Source organism: Pogona vitticeps, chromosome 13 (genome assembly GCF_051106095.1).
Source record: "Pogona vitticeps strain Pit_001003342236 chromosome 13, PviZW2.1, whole genome shotgun sequence".
NCBI classification, from domain to species: domain Eukaryota; kingdom Metazoa; phylum Chordata; class Lepidosauria; order Squamata; family Agamidae; genus Pogona; species Pogona vitticeps.
Genome location: NC_135795.1, coordinates 1,307,733 through 1,331,555, shown reverse-complemented (window position 1 = coordinate 1,331,555; position 23,823 = coordinate 1,307,733). Strand labels below are relative to the sequence as shown.

The window sequence follows — 23,823 nt, the reverse complement described above, 5'->3', positions numbered from 1 at the left end:
AACCTGCTTGCTCTCCACCCAGCACAGGTGGATGATTCAACTGCTGTTGGGCAGATCAAGAGCTTGGGAGACTATGATTCCCTCCGTGACAGCTTGTCCAGGCTGACAAAGACCCCGTGCCAGGTAAGGGTCTGTGAAGTGCCCCCTTTTTCATGGATAACTTTTGAAAAAGCATTTTGTGCTTCTGTTATCCTCCCAAACCTTTGCACCATTTCTCTGCTGCGCATGGGCATGGAGGCATGGCTGTGGATATGGAATTCCAGCAAACGGCTTCCTGTTCATAATCCCATAATCATGCATCCTGGTAGATTCCCTCATTTTGGATGGCAGGACACAACACACAGGTCCAGAGTAAGCAAATAGACAAAACAACCCCCTTAGCAACACACTACGTGTTCCTGTGTGAAGGGAGGCGATGGGGGAGAAACTCGGGCAGTGTGCCTCACGGTCCAAGAAGGGTCATGATAAAAATATACATTTTCCCTTCAGAGACGTAGTTCCTTCAAAGCTCCATGCTTGAGCAGCAAGGCTTGCAAACAAGGCCTGTGTTGGTCTCCCAATGACCAGTCACAACACAGAGGAAAAAAGCTAACTTGCAACATACAGAAGAAAGGAAAGTTAGGATTGGGATAACCAATGTTGACCGCTTAAAGGGGATCTGCTTCTTTAATCCTGGGCTAATGGCATGCTGTCTTTTCAACACAGAGCACCAAGCCTCCTCCAGTCCTTCCTCTGTGCGGTGGACCTTCTGCCCTGGGGGTTCTTGACCCTGAAACACAGCAAGAACTCTTAGACCACGTGCTGCTCTTCCTTAAGAGAGAAAGGCGCTCCATGAAGGCCTCCCAGTGGGCTGAGATTTACCACCTTTTGCTCTCCACTTTCCTCCCTCTTCTCGGTACATCTCCTCTCTCCCGAAATAATTCCAGGGGGATGTGCAAGACCTTCTATGCCACGTAAGTCGATCGTTCTGGAAGGAAAGTGGGCACAAGGGAAGGCCATCTCCGGGACGGTACTTAGAATGGGTTACTTTCTCCATCAAACATCCCTCTCCATAGGTTGCCCCCGAACCAGAGAGGATCCCAGCTCTTTGGCCTGAACTGTTCTATTTCACAACAGTAGTCTGTTGTGTTTTAAGACTCCCTCTGCAGACAGAGGGAGGAGAGCCAAGGACAGGTGGAAGCCCAGGGCCTCGGAAATCATTCGAAAGCTCCCACTCCAAAAGGGTGTCCTAAAAAGTCCTCATTTCTCACCACAGAATGAAAGAAATCGCAGCTCTCCACCCTAGCCTCGCTCTACGCCAGGAAGAACTGGGAGCCGCCGAAGCCCTCTGCCATCAGGGGGGTCGTCAACCCAACCCTACAGGTAATTCTCATGGCTATCCATCTACAATGACACACACACACACACAACACACAGGTTGGGGGGGCAAAGCAGTGAACTGGGATACGAAGTGAGGGAAAGACGGCAGGGCGAGTTATAGGGACTGCTCGGGAGAGGACCTTTGGAGGTCAACTGTAGCAGGCAACATAAGAGGCCTTGCTTTTGAAAGAAGCCCCTCCTCATCCCAGGGGATGATGTAAGTTGTAGTCCGAAGCATGTGACCAGGGAAGACCACTCCGAGGCCACAGCGGAGCAATCCAGAGCGGGAGCAGATTTAACTGTTCATTTCCACTCCGGTGTATATTGTGCGTGGGAGACAGGTCTTCAGAACGGCTGATGGATGGAAAATATTCTTCGACGCCTGTTCCTCGGGTCGCGGATCTGGGTTTTGGGGTCTGAGCGGTGGTTTATCATTTCTTAAGGGAACAGGCGTTATTGCATGTGTCATGATGATGGTTCCCCAGCTGACTGTCTCCCTTCTGATTCTCAGCAGTCCTGTGGCTCTCTGGAAGAACATCTCATCGCAGCAGCTCCGGAGGCCTCCGTGGAAGTCCCACGGATCCCTCGCCCAGAGGTGGCACCACCACCAGGGGCACAGCTGGTGGGGCTGCTCATCCCACGCTTGGGGGTCCTCCAGGCGAGATCCTTCCGGGACCCACCCTGGGGGACACCCCAGCCCACAGTCCCAGAGACACTGGGAGAGGGGCATCATCTCCCCTTGCGGGACGCCCAGCGACCCCCACCTCTGTCACCATCTCCACGGGTGGCACCCACGGAAGGGCCACCCCTCCCACCCCCCAAAATGGGACTCGGGTCCTTGGTGATGCCAGGGCCACCCAGGCAGATGATGAAGGTCGCCTCTCCAGGGGTGCCCCTGGCCCCCTCCTTGAAGGCACCCCCACCTCCTCCAGCCCCTCGGGAAGCAGAGCTGGCAAGGTCTCCGGGACCACCCCGGGCCACCTCCCCAGCCGCCACCCGACCCGCAACTCTCGGGGAGACCCCTCTGGAAAGGCGGACGGGCACGTCCCTGAAACCGGCAGGGACCCCCCGCCTGGAGAAGATGATGCTCCTGCCTCTGCGCGCATCCCTACAAGCGCTCCCCATCATCTCTCCCACGGAGCCTCCGCCGGTCCCGCGGCGGCCACCGCGTCCTACTCTAGAGGTGCCGCAACGTCCGCCACCGACCAGCTCTCCCTGTTGGCCGGCTGCCTGCTCTTGGCTCGGTTCTTGTAACGCTTTCCCCCGGTCCTCTGCCTCCTCCGGGCGATGAAGGCAGACACGTGTCCGATGCACTCTGACGTTAAACAATCGTGCCCGTGCATCTGAGTCCTCCTGGAGTCCTGGCCGTCCTTTTCTAGCGTTCTCCTAGTTTGGAATCCTGAAACCCGGGAATACGAAGCATTCCGCCTTCATTCCCCCTGATCTGGACAAGCCCATCGCGAGCCCTGAAACGCTCCCCAGATGCTTCATGTGATAAAGCAGAATAGAAGACGAAGGAGTCACGCAACATCATATATAAAATACTTGTTTAATTCTTTTTTTTTTTTTTTGAAAGATTTGCAGACACGCTGCTCTTAGCTTTTAAATGGGGTCTCTGCATTGCTGTAAGCCGCCGCCTCCAGTCCTTTTTAGGAGCAAGGCGGGGTTAAGAATATTTTAAATAAATCCATTTTTGCATTTTCTCGACCTTGTCTTTTTTGCTGTGCAAAAACCACCCGCTGGGGAAATGTGCAAATCTATTCTGTGCGTGCAAAAAATAAATCTTTTTAAAAAATATAAATAAAAAATCTATACAGATGCAGATTTCTTGGGGAAGAGGAGTGTTTTCCAAAGTGTGAAACTTCAAATGGATGAACGGCGGGGTTTCTATGGCTCTTTCACCCCGCACCCGGGAAAGATTCCCAGGGCAGCCCATCGGGAGCCGGAGGTGACGATGAAACCTGCACATCTCTAACTCTCTCTCTCTCTCTCTCTTGGGGAACCGCCTGTTCCAGCGTTCGGGTGACATGTAGACCTATTATATTATAGAGTGATATATGGCGTTCAACTTAAAGTCCAATACTTTATTTCCTCCCTTGCGAGGGAATGAAAGAGGCGGTAAAGCCACACTCTTTTCCCTCCTTTTCCGAAGAGCAAATATTTCCTCCTGGACGATCTGGGACACGTGTCGTGCAAAAAAAACCGCATTTGTCACGAAATGGACCCGGAAGTCATCACCCGAGAGAGTAGGAGCACGTTTCTTCATTTTTCGTACTTCTATGCTCCCACCCATCCCCGCCGCGTTCGGGACGCAAAGCGCTCCCTCCCCGTTGACGTCACTCCCTCCTTTTGCGGCAGTGTGTCAGGAAGGGCGCCCCTCCTGCCCGGGGGCGCTTTACGGCCGCGGGGGGCACCCAAGATGGCGGCGCCTTCGCCTTTCAGCGGGGTCCTCCAGCTGACCGACCTGGACGATTATATCGGACCCTCGCAGGTGGGGAAAGGGAGGCCTGGGGGGGGGACTTTTTTTGGAGGGGGGGAGAAAGCACGAGAGAGGCTGGTTCGAGGGCTTGCGTCATCATCATCATCATCATCATCCTCTTTGGGAGTGGGACTGGGGGGCTTCCCAACAGCCCTGCAAGGTAGGCTGGGGAGACTGAAGAGGGTCCAGGTGGCTGGGTGAGGCTCAGAAGGAGCAGCTTGCCTAAGGTCACCTGGAGAGCAGGGAGCCCGGCCCAGATTCCGCAGGCAAGCTGTTTCTAAGGCACCCCCCCCCAAAAAACAAGAACCCATTGGGGGAGCAGGTCTTTTGTAAAGTTGATCGCCCCCACATGGGCAGGGGGCTGCTCATGATGAGACGGCTCGTCCTTCCGCGTGAATAAGCAGAACCACAGTTTCCGGACGACGTACAGTATGTCGCTGTGCGACACAGTCCAGGCAAAATTCGGTCTCCTAGCAGGGCAGTTTGTCTTCCCTGTGTCTGCGTACGTCACACTGTGTCTCGTTTGCCTTCGGGCGTCCCTTCGATTTCGTATCTCACCCATTTGCTGATCTAATTTCTTCCCCAGGAGTGTATAAAGCCCATCAAAGTGGATAAGAAGCCCGGGAAAGCAGCAGCCAAGATCCGCATCGAAGACGACGGCTCTTATTTTCAAGTGGACGAGGTAATGCTTCTCTGTTCCCTCCTTTTTTTTTGGTCTCATTGTCGTGGAGGGTTTTCCTGAGGGAAGCCCTGAGGCCTGACGCACCTGCATGCAGGCAGAGAGGCAGACAGGCAGGCAGGCAGACAGACAGACAGACAGACAGAGGGGCAGAGGAAGAGAAACAGTCATGGAGGTCCCCCGTTGAAACAGAGTAAAGATATTGACTAGGCTTAGGAAGGAGGGAGCCATGGAGTCAGGGCTGAAATTGACCAGATACCTTTTGACTCCCTCCACACACACAGAGATAGAGACTGAGACCAAGAAGAGGGCAGTGGAAAAGGAGAGAGAGCACGGAAGGGAATGTCAAACCCCAAAGACACAATTTACACACACAGAGGAGCTCCCGTAGGCCAATAGGATTGAAAATAAATGGATGTCACGGGTGATTTAAAATAAATGATTCTCTCACAGCCCAATACAATACCTTGCTTTCCAACCAAAAAAAACACGCTTCCCAGGCAAAAATCCGTGTGCACCATGTAGTCGCTTTTTAAAAGATCGATTTCAAACCCTGCTGAATCCAGTTCAAATACCGGGAGGAATTTCTGTGTGTCGCTGAGCCCTCGGTCATTTTTTGGTCTCTGTTGTAGGATGGTGCCTCGCAAAAGCTTGAAAAGGCCAAGATTACTCTCAACGACTGTCTGGCCTGCAGCGGCTGCATCACGTCAGCCGAAAGTGTCTTGATCACCCAGCAGAGCCATGAAGAACTTTCCAAAGTGCTAAATGTCAATAAGGTAGGTGGTGGTTGATGACAAGCTGTAATGGTGGCCCAGGTCATCGGAGAGCGAGCATGTCCTCCTTCTGCAGGAGAAGACCATCGCCTGGCTCTGATCTTCCATCTGGCTAGGAGACTGGCTCTTCTGCTGACTCAGAGAAAGGTAGCAGCCTCTCCTGTACCTGGTGAAGATTTGTGCAAAGCTACCTTTGTGTGTGGCATGGCCAGAATAGCTATCTTACACATGTTGTCAGAGCTCACAGTACTCCTGATAGATGTTTCGTAAATCATTCAACCATCTCAAAGCAAACGGCTTCTCAAGAAATGCGTGCTCTTACGATTGAAACCAAAGTCTCTCTCTATTATATTAGAAGGGTTTTGCGTTTTGTCCAGCGATTGCCTAGCAAGTCCTTAATATCGGCGGTCTTTCTTTTTAAGACGGTGGATTCTGCTTCCAGGAAGTTGGTGGTGGTGTCCGTCTCTCCCCAGTCCAGAGCCTCCCTCGCTGCAAGGTTTAAACTGACACCTCTAGACACAGCTAAGAAACTGACGGCCTTCTTTAAAATATTAGGTAAGTGGTGCTTAATCTGAAACTCCGAAGGAGAATGAGTTATATGAATCAGTGGTATTTACTCAGTACCGAGGCACTTGCTAGGTTTTTTTTTTTAAGCATTGCAGTTCCTCTTTGGGAACACGCTCCTCCTTTCCTTCCTCAGGGGTGCATTTTGTCTTCGATACAACTTTCTCGAGAAACTTCAGCCTGCTCGAGAGCCAGCGGGAGTTCGTGGAGCGCTTCCGGAGGCGGGCGGACGACAAGACGGCTCTGCCTATGTTAGCCTCTGCCTGCCCAGGTGAGAAAGGGCTTCTCCTGTTTGGCGCCGTGGGGAGGAGGGAGCGGAGAGGAGGTGGGAGAATCAAAGGACCAGAGGATGGCCTGGATTGATGCCGCCGTCCCGTCCGGAGTTCACCTGATGTTGGAAGCCAAAAAGGCTTTGCGAATCAATAATAAACTGCACTAACGATGGGTTTGCTTATTTGGCTTTTCGCTTTTTTTCAGGCTGGATCTGTTATGCTGAAAAAACCCACGGCCGTTTCATCATCCCCTACATCAGCAGCACTAGGTCTCCCCAGCAGGTTATGGGCTCCTTGGTCAAAGGGTACTTGGCCGAACAACAGGTCTTTCCTTCCCTCCCTCCCTCCTTCCCTTCCTTCTCCCAAAGGGGATGATTTTTTTGGACAGCTGGCCCCAGGGACACCGCCCTGCCTCCCCGGCCATTGACTGGCTCAAAAGTTGGCTAAGGGGCGTTCAGACGTGCGTGGGGAGGCCCTCTGTATCCGTCCCCGAAGGGGGCAGCTGTCGGCTTTCGTGGCTTTAGAACGGCTTTTCCCGACCCGGTTCTCTTGAAAGGGGTTGAGCTCTGCTGGCTGGGGATGAAGGGGTTTGTAATCCAGCTGTTGGATTTAGGGGGTTTGGGTCTCTGGCTGTGGAGCCAGAGGTGGGGCGTTCAATATCCGTACAGTGCCTCCTGGACAAGTGTTTGGCCTTGATGACCCGTAGCGTCTCCTCCAGTTCTAAGGTCGTCCTCGTCCTCTGGAGGGCAGCCGCTTGGGGGAGGCTAATTGGGAAAGATTTTTGGAGAGGAAGGTCCCAGAATTAGAGGGAAGCTCCACGTTCCATGGCCATCTACCTGGGAGTACCACAGGTAGACGTCCAGGTAGCTGGACGTAAACAGTGAGAAAGGTTAATATATTTTTCATGACGCCTGCCCTGCCTTTCCAGGAGACATTGAGCCTCGGGCTGGTGGTGGGAACCGGAACGAGCCCTAGAGGGATTTTTCTCCCGATCCTGTGCAGCTGTCAGGATCTTGTGACCCCTCTCTCCCTTCTTCCTAGTGCCTGACGCCTGACCAGATCTACCACATGACGGTAATGCCTTGCTACGACAAAAAGCTGGAAGCTTCCCGGCCAGATTTCTTTATCCAGGAACACCAAACCCGGGAGGTAGACTGCGTGATCACAACAGGTAAAGCAGAGATCCAGATACGGCTTGAATGGAGAGAGGGCCCAATCCCTCTTTCTCTGAAACCAAATCCTTTCGGGTTTTGTCTGTTTTCGGGCTACCTCAATTCAGACTCTTCCGTCTGTTTTACTTTTCAGGAGAGGTGCTAAAGCTGCTGGACCAAGAGGGGGTTTTCCTCCCAGAAGTGGATCCGGCCCCTCTAGATAGCCTGTAAGAGCCTGCCATACCCGCCTTTCTGGATCTGTTCTCTCTTCCCTCGGCTGGCCTGTGTGTTTCCTTCCCTGTTTCTTTCCAGGAGAGAAGAAGCCGTGTGGGTCAAGGCAACGCATGAGTCTCACGAATTCCTCTAAGACTTGCAGATTTTATTTGGCAAACCATTTTCCTGGATTGCAAACCCCTTGGCACCTCTGATGTGGTGGTGGGGGTCCATAGGCCGTGAAAGTTTCTGCCAAATAAGCGGGGTTAGGGTTCAAGATGCCACTGTCCTTTTTGTGCTTGGTATTTATTCACAGAATCCATATACCGCTTGGTCATAGTGAAATCTAAGTGAAATGTACTGCACAATGCAGTAGGATCCCTGTATGCATGGGATCAGTATCTGTGGTCTGAAAATATTAAATACACAAAAAGAAAAATCCTGGAAACATATATTTCTAACGATGAAGTTACCAGGACTGGCCAGTAGAGGGAGCCAGTGACCATGTTATGACTAGCGTTTGCTATAATCCGCATTTTCCCGCATCCGCAAAGGAGGAATTGACCCCCGGCAGATGTGGGGCTCGTACTGTATAAGGTCTAATGGAATGAGATCTGCTGGGTCTGTGTGACTTCATTTGGATCTGACCCTCCATGACTTTTCCCCTGCTGTTTCCTCTTAGGTTCAATAGTCTTTTGGAGGAGGAGCTCATTGGCCACTCGGGCGGTGGTTCCGGCGGCTACCTGGAGCACGTCTACAAATACGCCGCCAGGGAACTGTTTGGGATTCAAGTGGAAGAACTGCAATATAAGACGCTGAAGTAAGGAGTCCGAATGAGTGCACCTCAGCAGACAGTGGATAAGTGAATCTGTGGATGCTGATCCTGCAGATAAGGGGGCCCCCTGCTCTATTTGCAGCAAGCAGGATACTATTTGCTTAGGCTGAGCAGTTCCTGAAGGTGGGGGAAGCATCTTCCCTCCGTGAACCATCTGTTTCTTCCACCTTCGGTGGCCAGTCCATCCCCCACCCCTACACAGCTGGAGTGTTTATGGGCAGCCTGTGTAGTCACCACCGCAGGGCAATGTCTCATAATCCTGTTTGGGGGGGGGAGAAAACGTGTCACCCTTTCTGTTGGTCTTACTTTCCTGCTCCTTCCAGGAACAAGGATTTCCAAGAGGTGACGCTGGAGAAGGACGGCCAGACCCTCTTGCATTTTGCCCTGGCTTACGGCTTCCGGAACATCCAGAACTTGGTGCAGAAACTCAAACGGGGGAGGTCCCCCTACCACTACATGGAAGTGATGGCTTGCCCTTCAGGTGGGACCCCTGGGGGGGGGTTGGATCGGGCCCCTGTGATGCGCGGGGGAGAGAGAAGGAGGCAGTGGCTTCTTAAAAGCATTGCCACCTAGGGGTTCTCGGCCACGGGCGCCCAGGGGAATGTCAAAGTAATTTGGGTGTGGGGCGCAAGTTTTCCTCCCACCGACGGAGAATTTAACATCCCGCCCGCAAGCGCAGAACACGGTCTCCTCCGGACCGTGCCTGCTGCAGGTTCTCTTGCTTGGACCCTCCCACGTGCTACCTAATTCCTTTGGACCATTTGAGGCACTCCGAATCTCATGTTCCCCTGCCCCACAATGAATTGAGTTCTTGCACCCCTTCGGGCCTGGAACTATCCGGGTGGTCAGCCCCTGTCCTCCCGTTTCGCAGGCTGCTTAAACGGAGGCGGCCAGCTCAGAGCGGACGGCGGTGCCCACAAGGAGCTGCTGGAGGACGTGGAGCGCGTGTACGGATCCGTCCGCCCTCAAGCCCCCGAGACGAACCCGGCCGTCGCGGAGCTCTACCGCCAGTGGCTGGGCGGCCCTGATTCAGGACGGGCTCGTGACGCACTGCACACGCAGTACCACGCGGTGGAGAAAAACGGCACTGGGTTTAGTATCAAGTGGTGACCGGCGTGGCTTCTTCCGAAGGGTGTGGATGCCGTTCCCTTTCCTTTTGAGCAGGGACCGGATGGGGGAAAAGACTTTTTTTTAAGTGGGCAAATATGTAGCAGGTGGGTACGTTGTGTGCAAAAGATCCCAATAAAAAGAATTGGAAGATTGGGTTTTAAAGGGGCCGGCCTCTCTTTCCTTCCTCCCCTGCCCTTTTCCTCTGCATCAGCGCTCCGCCTTCTTAGAGGCAGGATGGGACCTGTATTAAGAAAAATGAATGAATGAATGAATGAATGAATGAATGAATGAATGAACAGTAATATTGTAACTTCATCCTTGCAACATAGATCCTGATAGAGTTACATTATATTCCTATTAGATATCATAACACAGGCGCATTGTATATATTATGGATGTTCGGACACAAACCTATTTATTACATAGCGCCTATATAATATTCGGATACGGCCCCTGTCTGCTTTTTCAGGCTACAATCTTTCTGTTGCTCAAACTTTTCCCCTAACAGAGTTTGCAAACATTTTTAGATTTGCTGGCGGGGAAGGGAAGTGAGCACAGAGGGAGGGAGGGAGGTACCCGGGGGGCCCTCCGTCTTTCCAGCCCCAAGGCCCATCATCCCCGATCCCTGACCTTGGCCTGATGGGAGTTGTAGTCCCTCCCGGCGCTTTGGAGCAGCCAGCCTCTCCCCCCCCCCCTTCCTTGCTTCCTTCCTTCTCTCCTCCAAGGGCGCTCAGCTCCGAGGGAGGCAGCTGGGGCAGGGGGCTTGCTCCCAAGGAGACCTGGCGAGGTTGATCTCTCCGGCCCACCTCCCTTCATTCCAGCAGAGGAGAAGGGGGCAGGGAAGGCGCTGGATCGTTGCCGGTGCCTTCCTCCTCTCCCTCCTCTCCGGGTGCCCCTCTCCCTCCGGCGCCCCCCGCACCGAGCCCGGCTTGCCTGGCCAGGCGCCCCCACCAACGCCGGATGAGCCACCCACTGGGACGGCCTGCCGCGCCCCACCTTCCCGGGCCGGGAGCCAGCCGGAGAGCTGCCACCGCCATACCCAAGGCGCCCGGTAGGGGCGCACCGCTGGAAAGGCGCCTGGCCGCTCGCTGCCTGGTCCCGAGGGGGTTCTGGCACGTGTGCAGAGCGCCTCGCCCCCCTGCAGCCCAGGCAGCGGAGGAGGGAGGGCTGGTCTCCAGCAGAGCCTCTGTTCTTCGCCCCATGGCAGCAGAACCATGGTTTACAACAGATAAAATACAGTACAGCCAATCAAATGCAATTTGACATAACAAAAAAATAAAAAATAAAAAAATTGAATAGAAATAGAACAGGGGCTGGACTGGATGATCCACAGGGTCCCCTTCCAGCTCCGCCGTTCTAAGTGAGCTGCCTGACTTCCAAGGTCGGCCCCTGGCGGGTGTGCTCCCTCCCTCCCACCCCCCACTGCCTCCACCCCACTGAGCATCTGGCACTTGTTCTATCACCCCATTGAAACCCGCTTCCTATGGACCGAAGGACGGCCACTAGAGGATAATTCAGAGCCACATCTTGTACCAAGCGGAGGCTGTTTTCATGGCGGGGGGGGAGTGGGTGAGGTGAAAGGGAGGTGAAGCACAGACTTTAGCAACTCAGATATTTATCAAAACATGAAACCGTACTTTGAAAGTGCTTCAAAAGGACCCAGTCGAGGGACAGCGTGGTGCGCCGGAGCGAAGGGGCTGGATACTGTTTGCAGGTACTTCGGGCAAAGCTTTGGGGAGGTGTTTGCAATAATTGCTCCCCAAAGCACTCCATGATCATAATTGCAATGCCCCCCACCCACCCGCATGCATCTGAATGATACTTTCCCGACACTGTTTTCCATGTCGGAAAAAGCACCCGGCCAATTTGGGAGGGCAATTAGCGTGGAAATGAGACAGCAGCCACGGACTATAACGGGCCATTTTGAGTGTCACTTGTCTGTGAAACTACGCAAGAACTCAAGTGATGTATGCCTGTGGAAGGGGGGGTTGTACATAGATCATCACAAATGAAGTTTCTCTGTCACACACACACACACACACACAAAGACACACACACACTTTGCTGTTTGTCACTGTGATCAGACCAAGCAGAACTGCGGCCTGTTTTTAAGTCATCCGAGAGAGCCAATTCTGTGCCTTCTCGTGGTGTCAGTACGAGAACAGCTTTGCCCAGGAGTGGCGTTCCACCAGGGAAATTCAACATTTCCTGGGCGTGGACCCATCCTTGCTACTCCCCAGCACCGTGCTGGTCTCCTGGTCTGCTTTGCCTATAAGGACAGGGTCATCTCCAATGGCCATTTTCAGCAAATGTCCAAGGAGGCCTTAAAGGTCATCTAGTCCAGCCCTTTGCCAAGGCAAGAATCCAAAATCTAGGGAAGGAAAAGGGGAAAAAAGGAAGGGAAAAATCAAATGAACTTGGAACAGGCTTGAAAAAGAGTTGAAATGGATTTTTGCTGGGCTCCTCTTGTATATCTTTTTATGCTTTTTGATGGCTGTGTGAGTCCTTGCAGAGTAAAATGCCGTTTATGCATTCATTGGCTCGGCCGTTTGTTGCTGTTGAAAACGCCGGGCAGAGACCTTTGAAACGTAACATAAATGAACAGTGCAGGAAGAAACAAACGAACAAACAATTTAAAGTGGTGTTTGTTCACCCTGGCCCGCCGCCACCAACCTCTCAGCCTCCAGAACAATCTACTACTTGGTTACAGAAAATGGCTTCATGACTGGTTGTGTGAATCATCCTCCTTCCTGGTTCCATGTTGTTCAGGAGGTAAAAGCCAACGAGAGGATTTGGAGATGTCCTCTCCGGGGTGTGTGTGTGTGTGACTCGCCTCATTTCCCATTCAGAACCCAGAGGAGGGACGCTGGTATTCCTTACGAAGCAGGCTTGGTGCTTAAACGGAAGTTGGGGCAGAGGGCTTAGGCACGCCCCATGAGTCCTTGTGTGGGTGGGTGGGTGGGTGGGTGGGTGGGTGTTCTTACTTTCTTTGCACTCTTTCCTCATGTGATCTTGCAAGCACCTAAAAACATCCCCAGCATTAAAACTATTAGAACGGGTGAAGTGTGCAGCTACAAACGACACAGTGAATTTAAGGGGAGCAAAACAGAGCGTTAGCCCTGTGTAGGTCTTGGGGCCAATATTCCGCCACCCCCAAATCCCTTGCTAAAGGGATTGAGGGTGAGTGAAAACAGAAGTGGTCAGAAGTCCACGTCTAATTTTTAACAATTGGGATTTGGGGGGTGTTGAAGGAGAGGGTAGGGCTGTCAGGAGACCCATTTCTGCAGCCGCTGTTTCCTCTTTTTGGCCAGAGAAAGAAGCAGCCACTGGAGCAGTGGCCAGAACTGCATCATTTCAATTTATGGTGACCCTTTTCAGGGTCTTCTAAGTCAAGAGTACTCAGAAATGGCTTCCCCTTCCCTTCTTCTGGGAGGGGAGCCCAGGGACGACTCCGCCGTTTGTCCCCAGGGCTACACGGACTGGCTGTCTTCCCGGTCTGTTGGGGAGTCAACTTTCTCCACCATACCCAACTCACTGAGCTATCCAGCCATCCAGGGGAGAGCCAGGGCCTAAAAAACCCACCTGTGACCCAGGGAGATGCTTCCTGCAGCTAAGAGTCCTGACCAAATGGAAAAAACTCCAGCTTGTGCTTCTTATCCTGGCATTAAATGGGTGGCCTTTGAGGACAGGGAGTCCTAAGCCCTATACGGAAAACATTTCCAGGGTGGAAATAAAATATCCCACAATACTATTCCCTTTCCTGCCTCCCTCACTCCATCATCCTCCCTTTTCCAGCAGGCCTGGCTCATGTAGCCTATCCTGAAAGCGCTTGCCTTTATTCAGTTTGGGGGAGCAATGCAGCTGAAATGGGGCTGAGAATATAGAATTTCTCCAGGGTTTTTCCCCTCTGATGGCAGTTCTGTCCCACACCCCTCCTTTGTCACTGAGTCACCTCACTTTTTTCTTTTGATTTCTAAAATCAAATTATGTCTTTTAAACTCGGTGCTAATGGATCTCCTGCTTGAAGGAAAGCAGCTAGCCGGTTTCTTATACTAAGTAGGTGACATTAAGCACAATCTTTTATTCTTTTAGCAGGGCAATTTGGGAAGATTTGCAGAACTTCCCAATGCAGGATGATGGAAGAAGCCGCCGCCCCCCCCAAAAAAGCCCCTTTTGCCTTGAAATATATAGCAGTAGGATGATGAGGCATTTTGCTCTGAGGCTTGCCATTTGCTTTAAATTGGTTTATGAAGAAGAATGAGGCTAGGATGTACGCCTGGTAACCGTTCGCATTCAGGAGATCTGGAAATACATTATTTTTTTTTAATGACAAATCAAGGTTACACTCGCCTTAAAAATATACATTATTCATGAATTTCCCTCGATCCAGCGCAGCAAAGGAAGGTTGGTGTCAGAGGGAGGCTCTGACTCAGGAGGACCAAAAAAAGTGCTGAATAACGGTTGTTCATTAAGGGTGCCACCAATGGCTTGTGTCATCCTGGAGCGGGGGGAGGTCTCGAATTCGGCACCGGCACCTCCGCACTCCAGGTCTCGGGGGTCCTTGTGTCTCATCTGGGCGGGAAGAGTCATCTTTGCTCAGCGTTCAACAGCCCCAGAGGAGGCGGAGGCCGAGGGCGTGGAGAGGGAGCCGAGACTCACCCACTAACGTGGCCCGCTCAGAATCTCACTCTGGAGGATCACCCTCCCGATGAATATCAGGAGCGCCTTGCTAATGGAGAAACTTGTCCCGGCGGCGCCTGTGAATTATTTTGGGGAGATCAAGGGCTCCACCTCTTCTGTCTCTTGAGTACCAAACTCAAAGCCGGACAGGCCTCCTCTGTGTCATTTCTGGCAAAAAAAATTCCGAGCATTGCTACCAGCTTCCCATGTGCTCATTATTTTGCATTTGAAAAAAAAATAATAAGAAGAAGAACCAACAAGAAGGAAAAAGAGCAAAAGCAGCCACATACAGACTGGTACGAATAATGCATCTGTTTATTATTTGTTTTATTTAAAGGCTGCCTTTCCGCCGGTCGGCCAAGGAGGCAAACAGAGGCGGAGGCAGGCGCAGACGGAAAGCGACAGGAGGGTGGACAGGCGTGCTTCGAAGTTGAACGGACAAACTTTGAACATCTTCGAAGCCGCTTCCAGTCTTTGTCAGAGAGAGAGTGCTCGGCCACGTGGCGTCACAGGGGCCCTTCCAGGCGTCTGAGACGACACTTTGCTTTGGGTCCAGACGCGAACAAGGAGGCAGGGCCAGGATGGCGAAGCTGGGGCCCTCGAGATGGCTGGGGGACTGCAAATCCCATTATCCCTCACTTTGGGCCCTGCTGACTCTGGCGGATGGGACTCATAGTCCAGCAGCAACTGGGGAGGGTGTGTGTGTCCCATTTCTCAACTCCCCAAAACAGGCAGAAAAGAAAGCACGCCAAGCTCCTTTCCTCCAGCCAGCAAAACGCAAGTTAAAACCCTCACTGCTGGCTGAGCCAGCTGCTGTCCCCAAAACGCATTTCGAAAGGGGCCCCTCCAGAGAGACAGCGTGGCCGCAATAGAAGCAGGAAGCTGCCAGCTCCTAGATTTTTCCTGCCCGGGAGCGGATCTCAGCTGCTGTGCCCACCAACGCTGGTAAAAACCGGTCCGGGGGGCGCCACTGCCACCTGGGTCTCAGAAAACCGGTTCAGATCCAGGAGGGCTCCTGCGCGGTAGATGTAATTAAACTCTCGAGCTGGAAGGTTTTCTGTATCAGCTTCCTCTGCTTGGTACAAATCATGTTTTTGAACACATGGCTCTCTCTGGTACCCACAGCACCCGACAGGCTGGGTCCTTAAAAAATATATATAATCCGAAGCAGAATCAAAGGAGCAAAGCCATGTATTTTTGGCTGGCGTTTGCAGGCACCAACCTGCATTCTCATGTCATGGCACTGTGTGAGGATCTGATGGTGGCATTTTCCCTCCAGACACTCATGTCCTTCAAAGCTCCATGCCTTTTTGGTGTCTTTTGATTATACCTGTGGGATTTTTTGTTTGTTTGTTTGTGTAAAGAATCAGAAAAGGTGAGATCCATTTTTAACATAAGAAGAGCAGGAAGGAGTCACCAGGTGTAGATTTTCTTCAAAGCGGCACCCTATAATATGGGCAGGATGTCGTTGCTTCCCACCCCCACGTCTCCAGAACCTCTAGACCCAGGTTTATTAAAATGGCAACAGGTACTGCCTTTTTCATTGCTGCACTTTCTGCAAAAAATGGCCAAACGCTGATTGCAAGGAAGGTGCAAACGTTCTCCAAAACTGATTTGAAAACCGCCCGACAGTTTCATGGAAACCTTTTTGAAGGTTTCACATTCCTTGCAATTCGAGTCAAAATGGGTGGTGGCAGCACCAGCAGCTTTCTGCGCTTGGCCCAAAAGGGCCAGAAAAGAGAGCCGTGCGGAGTTGTGACTACAATGCCCAGGATCCACCCATCCATCTGTGCGGCATGTGTCCCTCTCTAGCAGAAAGGACAGGAAGAGGCCAAGAAAACTTGCAGGTTGGCGGCTGGAGTGGAAACTGAATACAGGGACAGGCTGGGATGCCTGCCACTTTTATGATGTCTCTGAGCAGCATAGGATGGTCAGCATTATGGGTTAAAAAAGGTGCTTCCTCTCTTATTTGTACCCAGTATCTGTAGGGCTTGCGTGATTGCTCCTGCCCCCAGCTAAAACGGCCTTCTTAGCCTCGGCTCTGTTCAGACAAGCGTGCTCTCTCTCTCTCTCTCTCCTGGCTTTGCCATCATCTTGATCCGTAACACTCCCTTGTTTTCCCTTTTCCTGATGAATGGAAGATGTGAAGTGCCCCTTTGTCACGGCATGAGCAAAAACTGAGTCATCCTCCGTTGTTTAATCACACATGAAATAATATCACAACAGCAAATTGTCTCCTGCATATTTGCCAAGAAGGGGCTAATTAGACCAGGGTTCTCATCAAGCATCAGCGCTCGGGGTGGGGGGGGGGGGAAGGAAAAAAAAAACCAACAGACAGGGAAACATTTCACAAATAAGCATTCCTCCTGCACATGAGGCCTCTGAGTGCAGACGGGATGGTGTGTTAGAGAAAGTCGCAATTTAATTTTAAGGATGATTTTCTCTTTGGATGATTAATAGCCCTTTTACTACTTTCCAGCCTGGAGGGGTTGAAAACAGCAAACATAAAACTGAAAATTAGATCTGAGCGCAGAGAGACTGAAAAAAAAACAAAGCCTTTTTCGACTTGATGGTTGACTTTAATTTCTTTAGTTACAGACTGACTGGTAAAGGACCAATTTAGGCTGCTGGGTTTTAGAACAGACATATACACACTAAGAAAAGTACAAAGAAACCAGCAGACCAAGGCATAAATCTCTTCTTTATGAATTTACAAACAGGGTAAAAAAAATTTAAATGGTTTTTCAATCAGAGTTTTAGAATTTAAGAGCTCTCTGTGAGATGAAAGGGGGGGGAACTGATTTGTTTGACACACAGCGCCAGAGGAGAACTTTATGGATCCCCTGGATTGCCAGAAAGATGACCAAGTGGATCCTAAAGCAAACCAAGCCTGAACTCTCTCTGGAGGCAAACATGTTGAAACTGAAGCTGTTCTGCTTTTGGGCATGTCTTGAGAAGGCAGGATTCTCTGGAAAAGACCATCCTGCGAAATGGAAGGCAGCAGGAAAAGAGGAAGCACAAATAGGAGATGGATTAAATCCTAAAAAGAAGCCATAGGTTTGCATTTACAGGAACTGAGCAGGGCTGTTTACGACAGGACATGTTGGAGAAACGCTCATTCATGGGGTCGCGATACATTGAGGGTGACTTGACAGTGCAAAACAACAGCAAGAAAGAGGCCTGGCAAAAAAAACTTCATCTAGAGAGGAAAGTATTCCTTTCTGCCTGATGCAACGGACTTGTGGAACTGCATGCTACAGGGCGTGGGAGCAGCCATAGACAGAATCCCGATGGTTTGGTGAGCATGTCTGTCACAACTGGTGGCGGCCCCAGAACAGGTTTTGGTGGAAATGACTTGAGTAGACAGGGCACAGAATCATCAACCCTTTGGCACCTGGCTCTCCATGCACAATAGGGCTCGGAAGAAGGCTTGGTGAATATTCCCCCCCCCCCGTGTAAGTCTAGAATGTGGGTCTAAGAGTAAGGGATGATGGGAATTGTTGTCCAAAGCACTGGCTGAGTCGAGGCTTCTTAGTGACGTGCCGTCCAGTCGGAACGGCCTTCTAGCGACACTAACGTCAAGGTAAGTGAGACATTTAAGGAGTGGTTTCCCCAGCTCTGCGCCCCCAGCGAGTTCCCATGGTTGAGAGGGGATTCGAACCCAGGCCTCCTGAGTCCCAGCCTGTCGCTCTCTCCCCTACACACCACAAGACGAACCCCATAGCCCCATTTGAAAAGCAATCCCCAAATGAATTCAGAGAAGCAGCTCCAAGCAGGAGCTGGTTCAGCCGCTCAGACCTTGGCCAGGAAAATGCATTTTCAGAGGTCCATTTTAAATGTCTGTGTTTAAATCATAAAGCTAAAAGGGGGCCCCGCAGACGCAAACGCAGGCGGGATGGGATTGTTTGCTCTTCTGCTAGGATCCTGCCTCCACAGAAGGAGCAGGGCGTTCTGGGTTACGCACAGCCAAGTTAAAATCTCATTACAGACCTCAACGGAAGGCTAATTTTGCCTTGAATCACGGCATTTATTCCATTTTCCTACTCCTTCGAGGCAAAGCTCGGCTTGGGGTCGAGTCCTCTCACCCGTCTCCTTTCTCCCCGCCTTGCACGCAGGAAAACAAGCGCGCTTGATGTCGGATAATTGTGCTTCCCTACGTGTATTTTCCACCCTTCTTCGCCCCCACCTGCCCACCCACGGGCCATGGTGAAGTTCACTGGCTGCCAATTCCCACCCACCCCACTTCTTGGGGGGGGGGGAACTCATTGATAAAAGATTAATGGAATAGATTCTCCCCCACCCCCTGGGGAGATTTTTCTCGGATTGAGGTAGCCGCATTTGCTGGCGGCAGCAAAGATTCACGTTGGACCTGAGAAACGTCATGGTTCTGCTCCGACCAGAGGCCCAACGTCGTCAGGATCCCATCTTTTCTGTCTTTAGCTGCAGCAGTTCCGAAGAAGCCCACTCTGGTCCATCTTGAAACAGTCTCAGGTGCTCAGTTCCTTCCTGAACCTCCTTCCCGGGTCCTTTTCCCTGAAAGATCAGCTGGAACAAGCTGTACTTGGGTTTTTTTTCTTAATGTGATGAAACTATTGCTGCTCTCTGCATTTTGGGAGTCTCTGTATTTCTTGTCCTTTATTCATTTGCCTTGACATTTCTCGGTCAGCTGCCTTCTGTAGCATCCTCGGGCACCCCTGCATTTCGAACGTTGCCCTTCCCTATCATCCCATCCCATCCAACGTACAGCGTCCCTAATAGCATTTTCAAGGCATGTATGACATTTAAGGACTGGCGATGCTACCGTCTCTCACACACACCCCAGTGAATTTCCACGTGGAGCCGGAATTTGAACCCAGCTCTTCGGGGTGCTGATTGGTCACTAACACCATCTCAAAAACACTTCAGACGCCTTGTCTTTTCCACCGTCGCCTGCATGAAGGACCAAACAACCTCTAACTGGGTTTAAGCTGCACCCCGTTATTTTCCTCATTGCCTCCATCAGGTTCAGCAGCAAAGAAATACAGGCTTGGTTGATGGGGGGGGGATGATGCCTCGCCTGGCTACCCAGGGCTCCCAAGGCTATAAAAGGATGATGTCCCTTGATGAGGACCACCATCCTCGCCTCCTTCTCCAACGCCGGGCGCTTGGGCTTGCCACCGGAGGGAGCTGGCGACAGGCGGGAATCCAACCGGTACAGCTCTCCAACGTCGGGCACGGCTGGAGCGCTTGCCGGGGGTGGGTGGGGTGGGGGGGTTGAGTTTCTACCTCTGGAGGGCTGGGCAGGGAGGGGGGCGCTCCTTCTCGGGTGCGCGCGTGGGCTCCTGATCTTGTCCTCCCCCTCGCGGAGAGGGGGGTGGAGCCACGAGGGGAGGGGGAGGGGGCCCCTCCCCTCGCTTGGGTTTATAGCCCCGTCGGGGCAGCCCAGGGAGGCGCAGAGACAGACGGAGCGAGCGATCCGCCACGCGGAGCATCTCTTGCGCGTCCGAGAGCCGCGCCTTGGAGCCAAGGAGGCGCCCCCCCCCCGCCGGACGCTGCTCGCACAGCCCCGACGGCCGCTCGGCTCGATCCTCCGGATCCTGCCCAGCCAGCCAGCCAAGCGAGCCGGCCGTCGGAGAAGGACGCGCTCGCCCGGTGCTACCGCTGCCTGCCGGCATGGCGCTAAGACGGAGCGCGGGGGGCTCTTGGCCAGCCGTGACGCTGGTGGGTCTCTTGGCCCTGCTGGCCGGCGCCCCCCCGGCCGGCGCCTGGTACAAGCACGTGGCCAGCCCCCGGTACCACACGGTGGGGCGCGCCTCGGGGCTCCTGATGGGCGTCCGCCGCTCCCCTTACCTGTGGCGCCGCCAGCTCGACGGCGACGCCCGAGGCGGGCGCTCGGACCCCCCCTGGTGGCCGGGTCGGCCGCTGCCCCGCGAGAGAGCCGCCCCCGCCGCCGCCTGGCCCGCTTGGGAGGCTCTGCCGCAGCGCCGCTTAGGGGTCGCCCTCGGGGGGCCCCGCCGGGCCAAGAGGGACCCCGACCGCCGCCCCACCGACGGCAGCAGAAGCCGCGGGAGCGCCTGGCCGGCGCCCGCCCCCGGGCCCCCCAGGAAAGACCCCTGGGCGGCAGCCCTCTGCCCCCCGAGGTGCCGCGGCGGCGGCGAGACCCCCGGGCGCGGCGCCCCCCTGGCCCCGGAGGGTCTGGAAAGGACGGTGGGGAGGGGACGGTGGCCCCAGCAAGCGGAGGAGGACGAGCCGGCGGCGGCGGCGGCCAGGTAAAAGTGCGCACCGTAAGTAGCCGCTCTTCGGAAGCCTCGCCTCGCCTTCCTTCAAGCAGACTAGCCGCTTGACCGGACGGGCTACTGCCTAGCCAAGAGAGGGTGGGTTCCTGCGCCCATCCCTCAGCCCATGCTTCTGGGTGGGAAGAGGATGAACCCCAAAGCCTGGCACAGAGGCTCCACCCGGCGGATCTGCAGTCGCCGGCCACCCTGGCCAGTTCCTTATCTTTAAAAGCAAAAATGTGGCTTTTCCTGGCGGTGGATGATGCTCTGGGTCCAAGAGAGAGAGCCTTCTCAAGCTGGTGCCCTTCCGGCATTTGGAAGAGGGGAGCCGTCTTTGGGAGGGGTTGTGTGTGTGTGTGTGTGTGTGTGTGTGTTGTGGGTTGTGTGTCTTGCTGGTAGCCTTCTTTCTTACTCTCTTTCTGCCCTGCCAGAGAAAGAGAATAGCGAACTTGTGGGCAGCGAAATACAGTCGTGGATCCCATCATCCACGGTCTAAAAATATTAAAAGAGAAGTTCTAGAAATGTATATTTTAAAAGATGATGTTACCAGAACAGGCCGCTAGATGGGACCATGCTATGTGTATAGTGTTTGCTGTAATCCAGGTTTTCCAGCATCCACCCCGCGGGTCCTTGGAATCGAACCCCCATGGATCTGGGATCCTACTGTAATCAAAAACATCACTGCAGCAGCAACGTTGATTTTGTTTTTGATGGGTAGTGGTGGATAGAAATGATTAAAAAAACACAGAATCCATACTTGGGCAATGGGTTTGTCAGAACCAAATTAAACAGCAGGCTGAGGACTTAAAACTAGTCATAAAACACTACTAGAGAGTGTGGCGGTGGTCCAAATGCCAGGATAAGACCGAAGAGGTGAAATTGCTTCAAGCAAGCAAGCAAGCTTTAGAGTTCCACCGAATTCTGCGGCAGACAAGCGTCCTGTATAGAGCATGTTTAGGAAGGATTCGGTCTCTAGAAAACCGCCTGTTCGGGGAAGCGGGGCAGCTGGCATTTCTGAGAATCTGGGAGAGGGAGAAAGGTGAACAAAGCAGCCCAAGAGGGCTAAAAAAAATCCACTTCCAATTTTGGGCAGAAGATCTTTCCACGTGGCGTTTGACCACAATGCCCATCATTCCTCACCACGAGCTATATGGATTAGAGCTAGTGGGAGATGTAGTCCTGGGACCTGTCCTGTCTCTACAGGAACTGTTAAAAGAGACCTCAGGCTTCTGCCAAGCAAAGCCGCTGCCCCCCCCTCCTTGGATGACACCCAGTGTCTGTCCTGGGTGTGGTTGCAATGTGTGTTCGACCTCATTGGCTGGCAAGGGTGAAGACACAGTTTTGAGACACCAGGAAAGATACAAAGGAAGAGTGCGTGAAAAGTAAGATGACATAGGATCGCTCAGTGGTTTTATGCATCTGGCTGCAGAACCAGAGGTTGGAAGTTCGGGGTCTCCTTGACAGGGGCTGGACTCCCTGATCCAGAGGGTCCCTCTTCCAGTTTTGCAGTTTTCAGGTTACAGTAGGAAAAAAATACACCCAATATCTGCAGGGGATCGGTTCCAATCCCCCTATGGATGCTGAAAAACATGGATAATAGTGAACACTTTTGATAACGAATGCTCTGCATAGTGTGGTCTCTGACTCCTTCTAGTGGCCAGTTCTGGTAACTTCATCTTTAGAAATTTACCTGTATTTTTCAGTGTATAAGACGCCCCCACTTTTCTAATCCAAAATTAAGAACTCTTAAATGGGGCTTAGCAAGTGCAGAGGGAAAGGGATAAAAGCACTGCAGGATCGCTTTGATCCCTGCTTTCCCCTCCACTTGTTTTTGTTCTCTCCTCAGCTTACTTCTGTGTAGAAGATGACCGTCAATTTTTAGACAAAAGTATAGTCTTATACATAGAAAAATACGGTGTATTTCTTGGAATTTTTCTTTTAATCTTTTTAGACCATGGATAAGCGAATCCGTGGATCCCAATCCGGCAGATAAGAGGATCCTACTTGTATTGCTGTTATTTTGAGTCGAAGGCTTTGTGGTTCTTATACATTTAGGGGTCAATAACTGGTTTCACTGATGGGGGAAAAGCGAGCCCAAAGAACACATAGAAAAAAGTGCAAAGAATGGACGGTTAAAAACCAAAATGGCCCTGTTTTCTCTTTTCAGCATTGCTGAGCTGGCGATCTGAACTCGGACGAAGGGAGGCGTCCTGCCAAACGAAGGTTGTCGGACGGACGCGGGAACCGATTCCAGGCCCTGAGAGTGGAAGAAATTGAGCGTGACTTGCCCACCTCTTCGGAACCATGCCTCTTCACCACTGGTGCCTCCCCAGGAAGGGCGCTGAGTGCGAGACCCCTCCTTTCACAAGGGCGCCTTCTTCGTACGGTGCTCCAGGAATGGGGACCCCCGGGGGAAGTCCTTTGATTTCTTTTCTTTCCCCCCTCACACTGTTGGGGGGAGAGGGCGGCAGGTTCTCTGTGTCTTTATCTCTCTGTGTTGTTGTTTTTTTTTTAACTTTGCGCTCTCATCTTGGGAATGAGAGGAACTAAGAATAAATTATAGTCATTATTATTTCTGATGGCAACAATGGGTTATTTGCAGTCTAATGTTACTCTCCCCCCCCCCCACCCGGCATGGGATGCTGTGTGAATTTAAAAAAAAAACAAAATTTAATCATCGGAACGAGGTGGCTTCTTGTCTAACCGAGTTCGGTGAGAAGAGACTGCTTTTCCCTCCAGCAGTAACTGGTGTCGGCAGGAGTGGAGTCAAAGAGGGAGGTATCTGTTCTGCCCAGGAGATAACTCAAGGTTTGGAGGAGACAAGAATGTGAGAGAGACACTCTTGCACACACACAAAAAAGAGACACCACGGAATGAAAACGGATTGGGCTTAGTAACCAAAGAATGTTTTTTGATATTTGAAAATTTAAAAAGGGAGTGAAGAGTGGGGTGAACGGGATAGTGGAGGATCCTGAAAGCAGGCAAGGCTTGATTGTAAGAACCTTGATATGCACCAAGCATAGGGTGTAGGATGTGCTGCAACATTTTGTGGCAGCTAGCCAGGCAAATCTCCAAATACAGAGGCTGTGGGCAGGCAATGAAACAGCAAGAGAAGGCAATGTTGAGGTGAAGGGTGGAGAGTGGGATCTTTTAAGAGGAACAGGTACATTTTACTGCGAGGTCTTAAGGAGTACAGCTTGTCTCCTCCTGATGCTTAAGAGTCCTCCTTGATAGGAAAGTGGTGCTTTACTCGCCTGGCCTTGCTCCAGTTTTTCCACCCATACCTTCTCTTAATTCTTGGAGCGTTCTGCAGAAAACGTTCCTGCCCTTTCAGTTAAAAAAAAACTAGGTTGTTTAAGGAAACCAGAGTTTAATAAGGGAAATGATAAACTCCTTGGATTTTCTGCAAGATGGTCCTTGTAGCCGTATGATTAATAAATTAATGCGTATCAAA

At 52.2% G+C, this 23,823-nt stretch overlaps 2 protein-coding genes across 3 annotated transcripts; both read left to right on the top strand.

Annotated features, from left to right (window-relative positions):
- Positions 1-3,698: 3,698 nt before the first annotated feature.
- On the top strand, positions 3,699-9,597 carry CIAO3 (cytosolic iron-sulfur assembly component 3). Its single transcript, XM_020804848.3, has 11 exons — positions 3,699-3,850; positions 4,425-4,520; positions 5,150-5,293; positions 5,713-5,845; positions 5,991-6,125; positions 6,332-6,450; positions 7,168-7,297; positions 7,432-7,504; positions 8,173-8,310; positions 8,649-8,806; positions 9,197-9,597. The coding sequence occupies exons 1-11, from the start codon at positions 3,779-3,781 to the stop codon at positions 9,433-9,435; spliced, it is 1,437 nt and encodes a 478-aa protein (XP_020660507.3). The 5' UTR covers positions 3,699-3,778; the 3' UTR covers positions 9,436-9,597.
- Positions 9,598-19,633: 10,036 nt separating this feature from the next.
- Positions 19,634-22,941, top strand: NPW (neuropeptide W). 2 transcript variants are annotated; one of them, XM_078381353.1, is made up of 2 exons: positions 19,634-20,369; positions 22,537-22,941. In XM_078381353.1, exon 1 carries the CDS (start codon positions 19,768-19,770, stop codon positions 20,365-20,367), a length of 600 nt encoding a protein of 199 aa, XP_078237479.1. In that variant the 5' UTR covers positions 19,634-19,767; the 3' UTR covers positions 20,368-20,369; positions 22,537-22,941. The 2 variants fall into 2 exon arrangements, with proteins under 2 accessions (XP_078237479.1, XP_072838802.2); XM_072982701.2 differs by having other exon boundaries at positions 19,634-20,378.
- Positions 22,942-23,823: the final 882 nt, after the last annotated feature.

Coding starts and splice junctions, on each gene's coding strand:
- CIAO3 (XM_020804848.3), top strand. CDS start 3,779: ATGGCGGCGCCTTCGCCTTTCAGCGGGGTCCTCCAGCTGACCGACCTG. Junction 6,451..7,167: donor GGTACTTGGCCGAACAACAG/GTCTTTCCTTCC, acceptor CCTTCTTCCTAG/TGCCTGACGCCTGACCAGAT. Junction 8,807..9,196: donor AGTGATGGCTTGCCCTTCAG/GTGGGACCCCTG, acceptor CCCGTTTCGCAG/GCTGCTTAAACGGAGGCGGC.
- NPW (XM_078381353.1), top strand. CDS start 19,768: ATGGCGCTAAGACGGAGCGCGGGGGGCTCTTGGCCAGCCGTGACGCTG.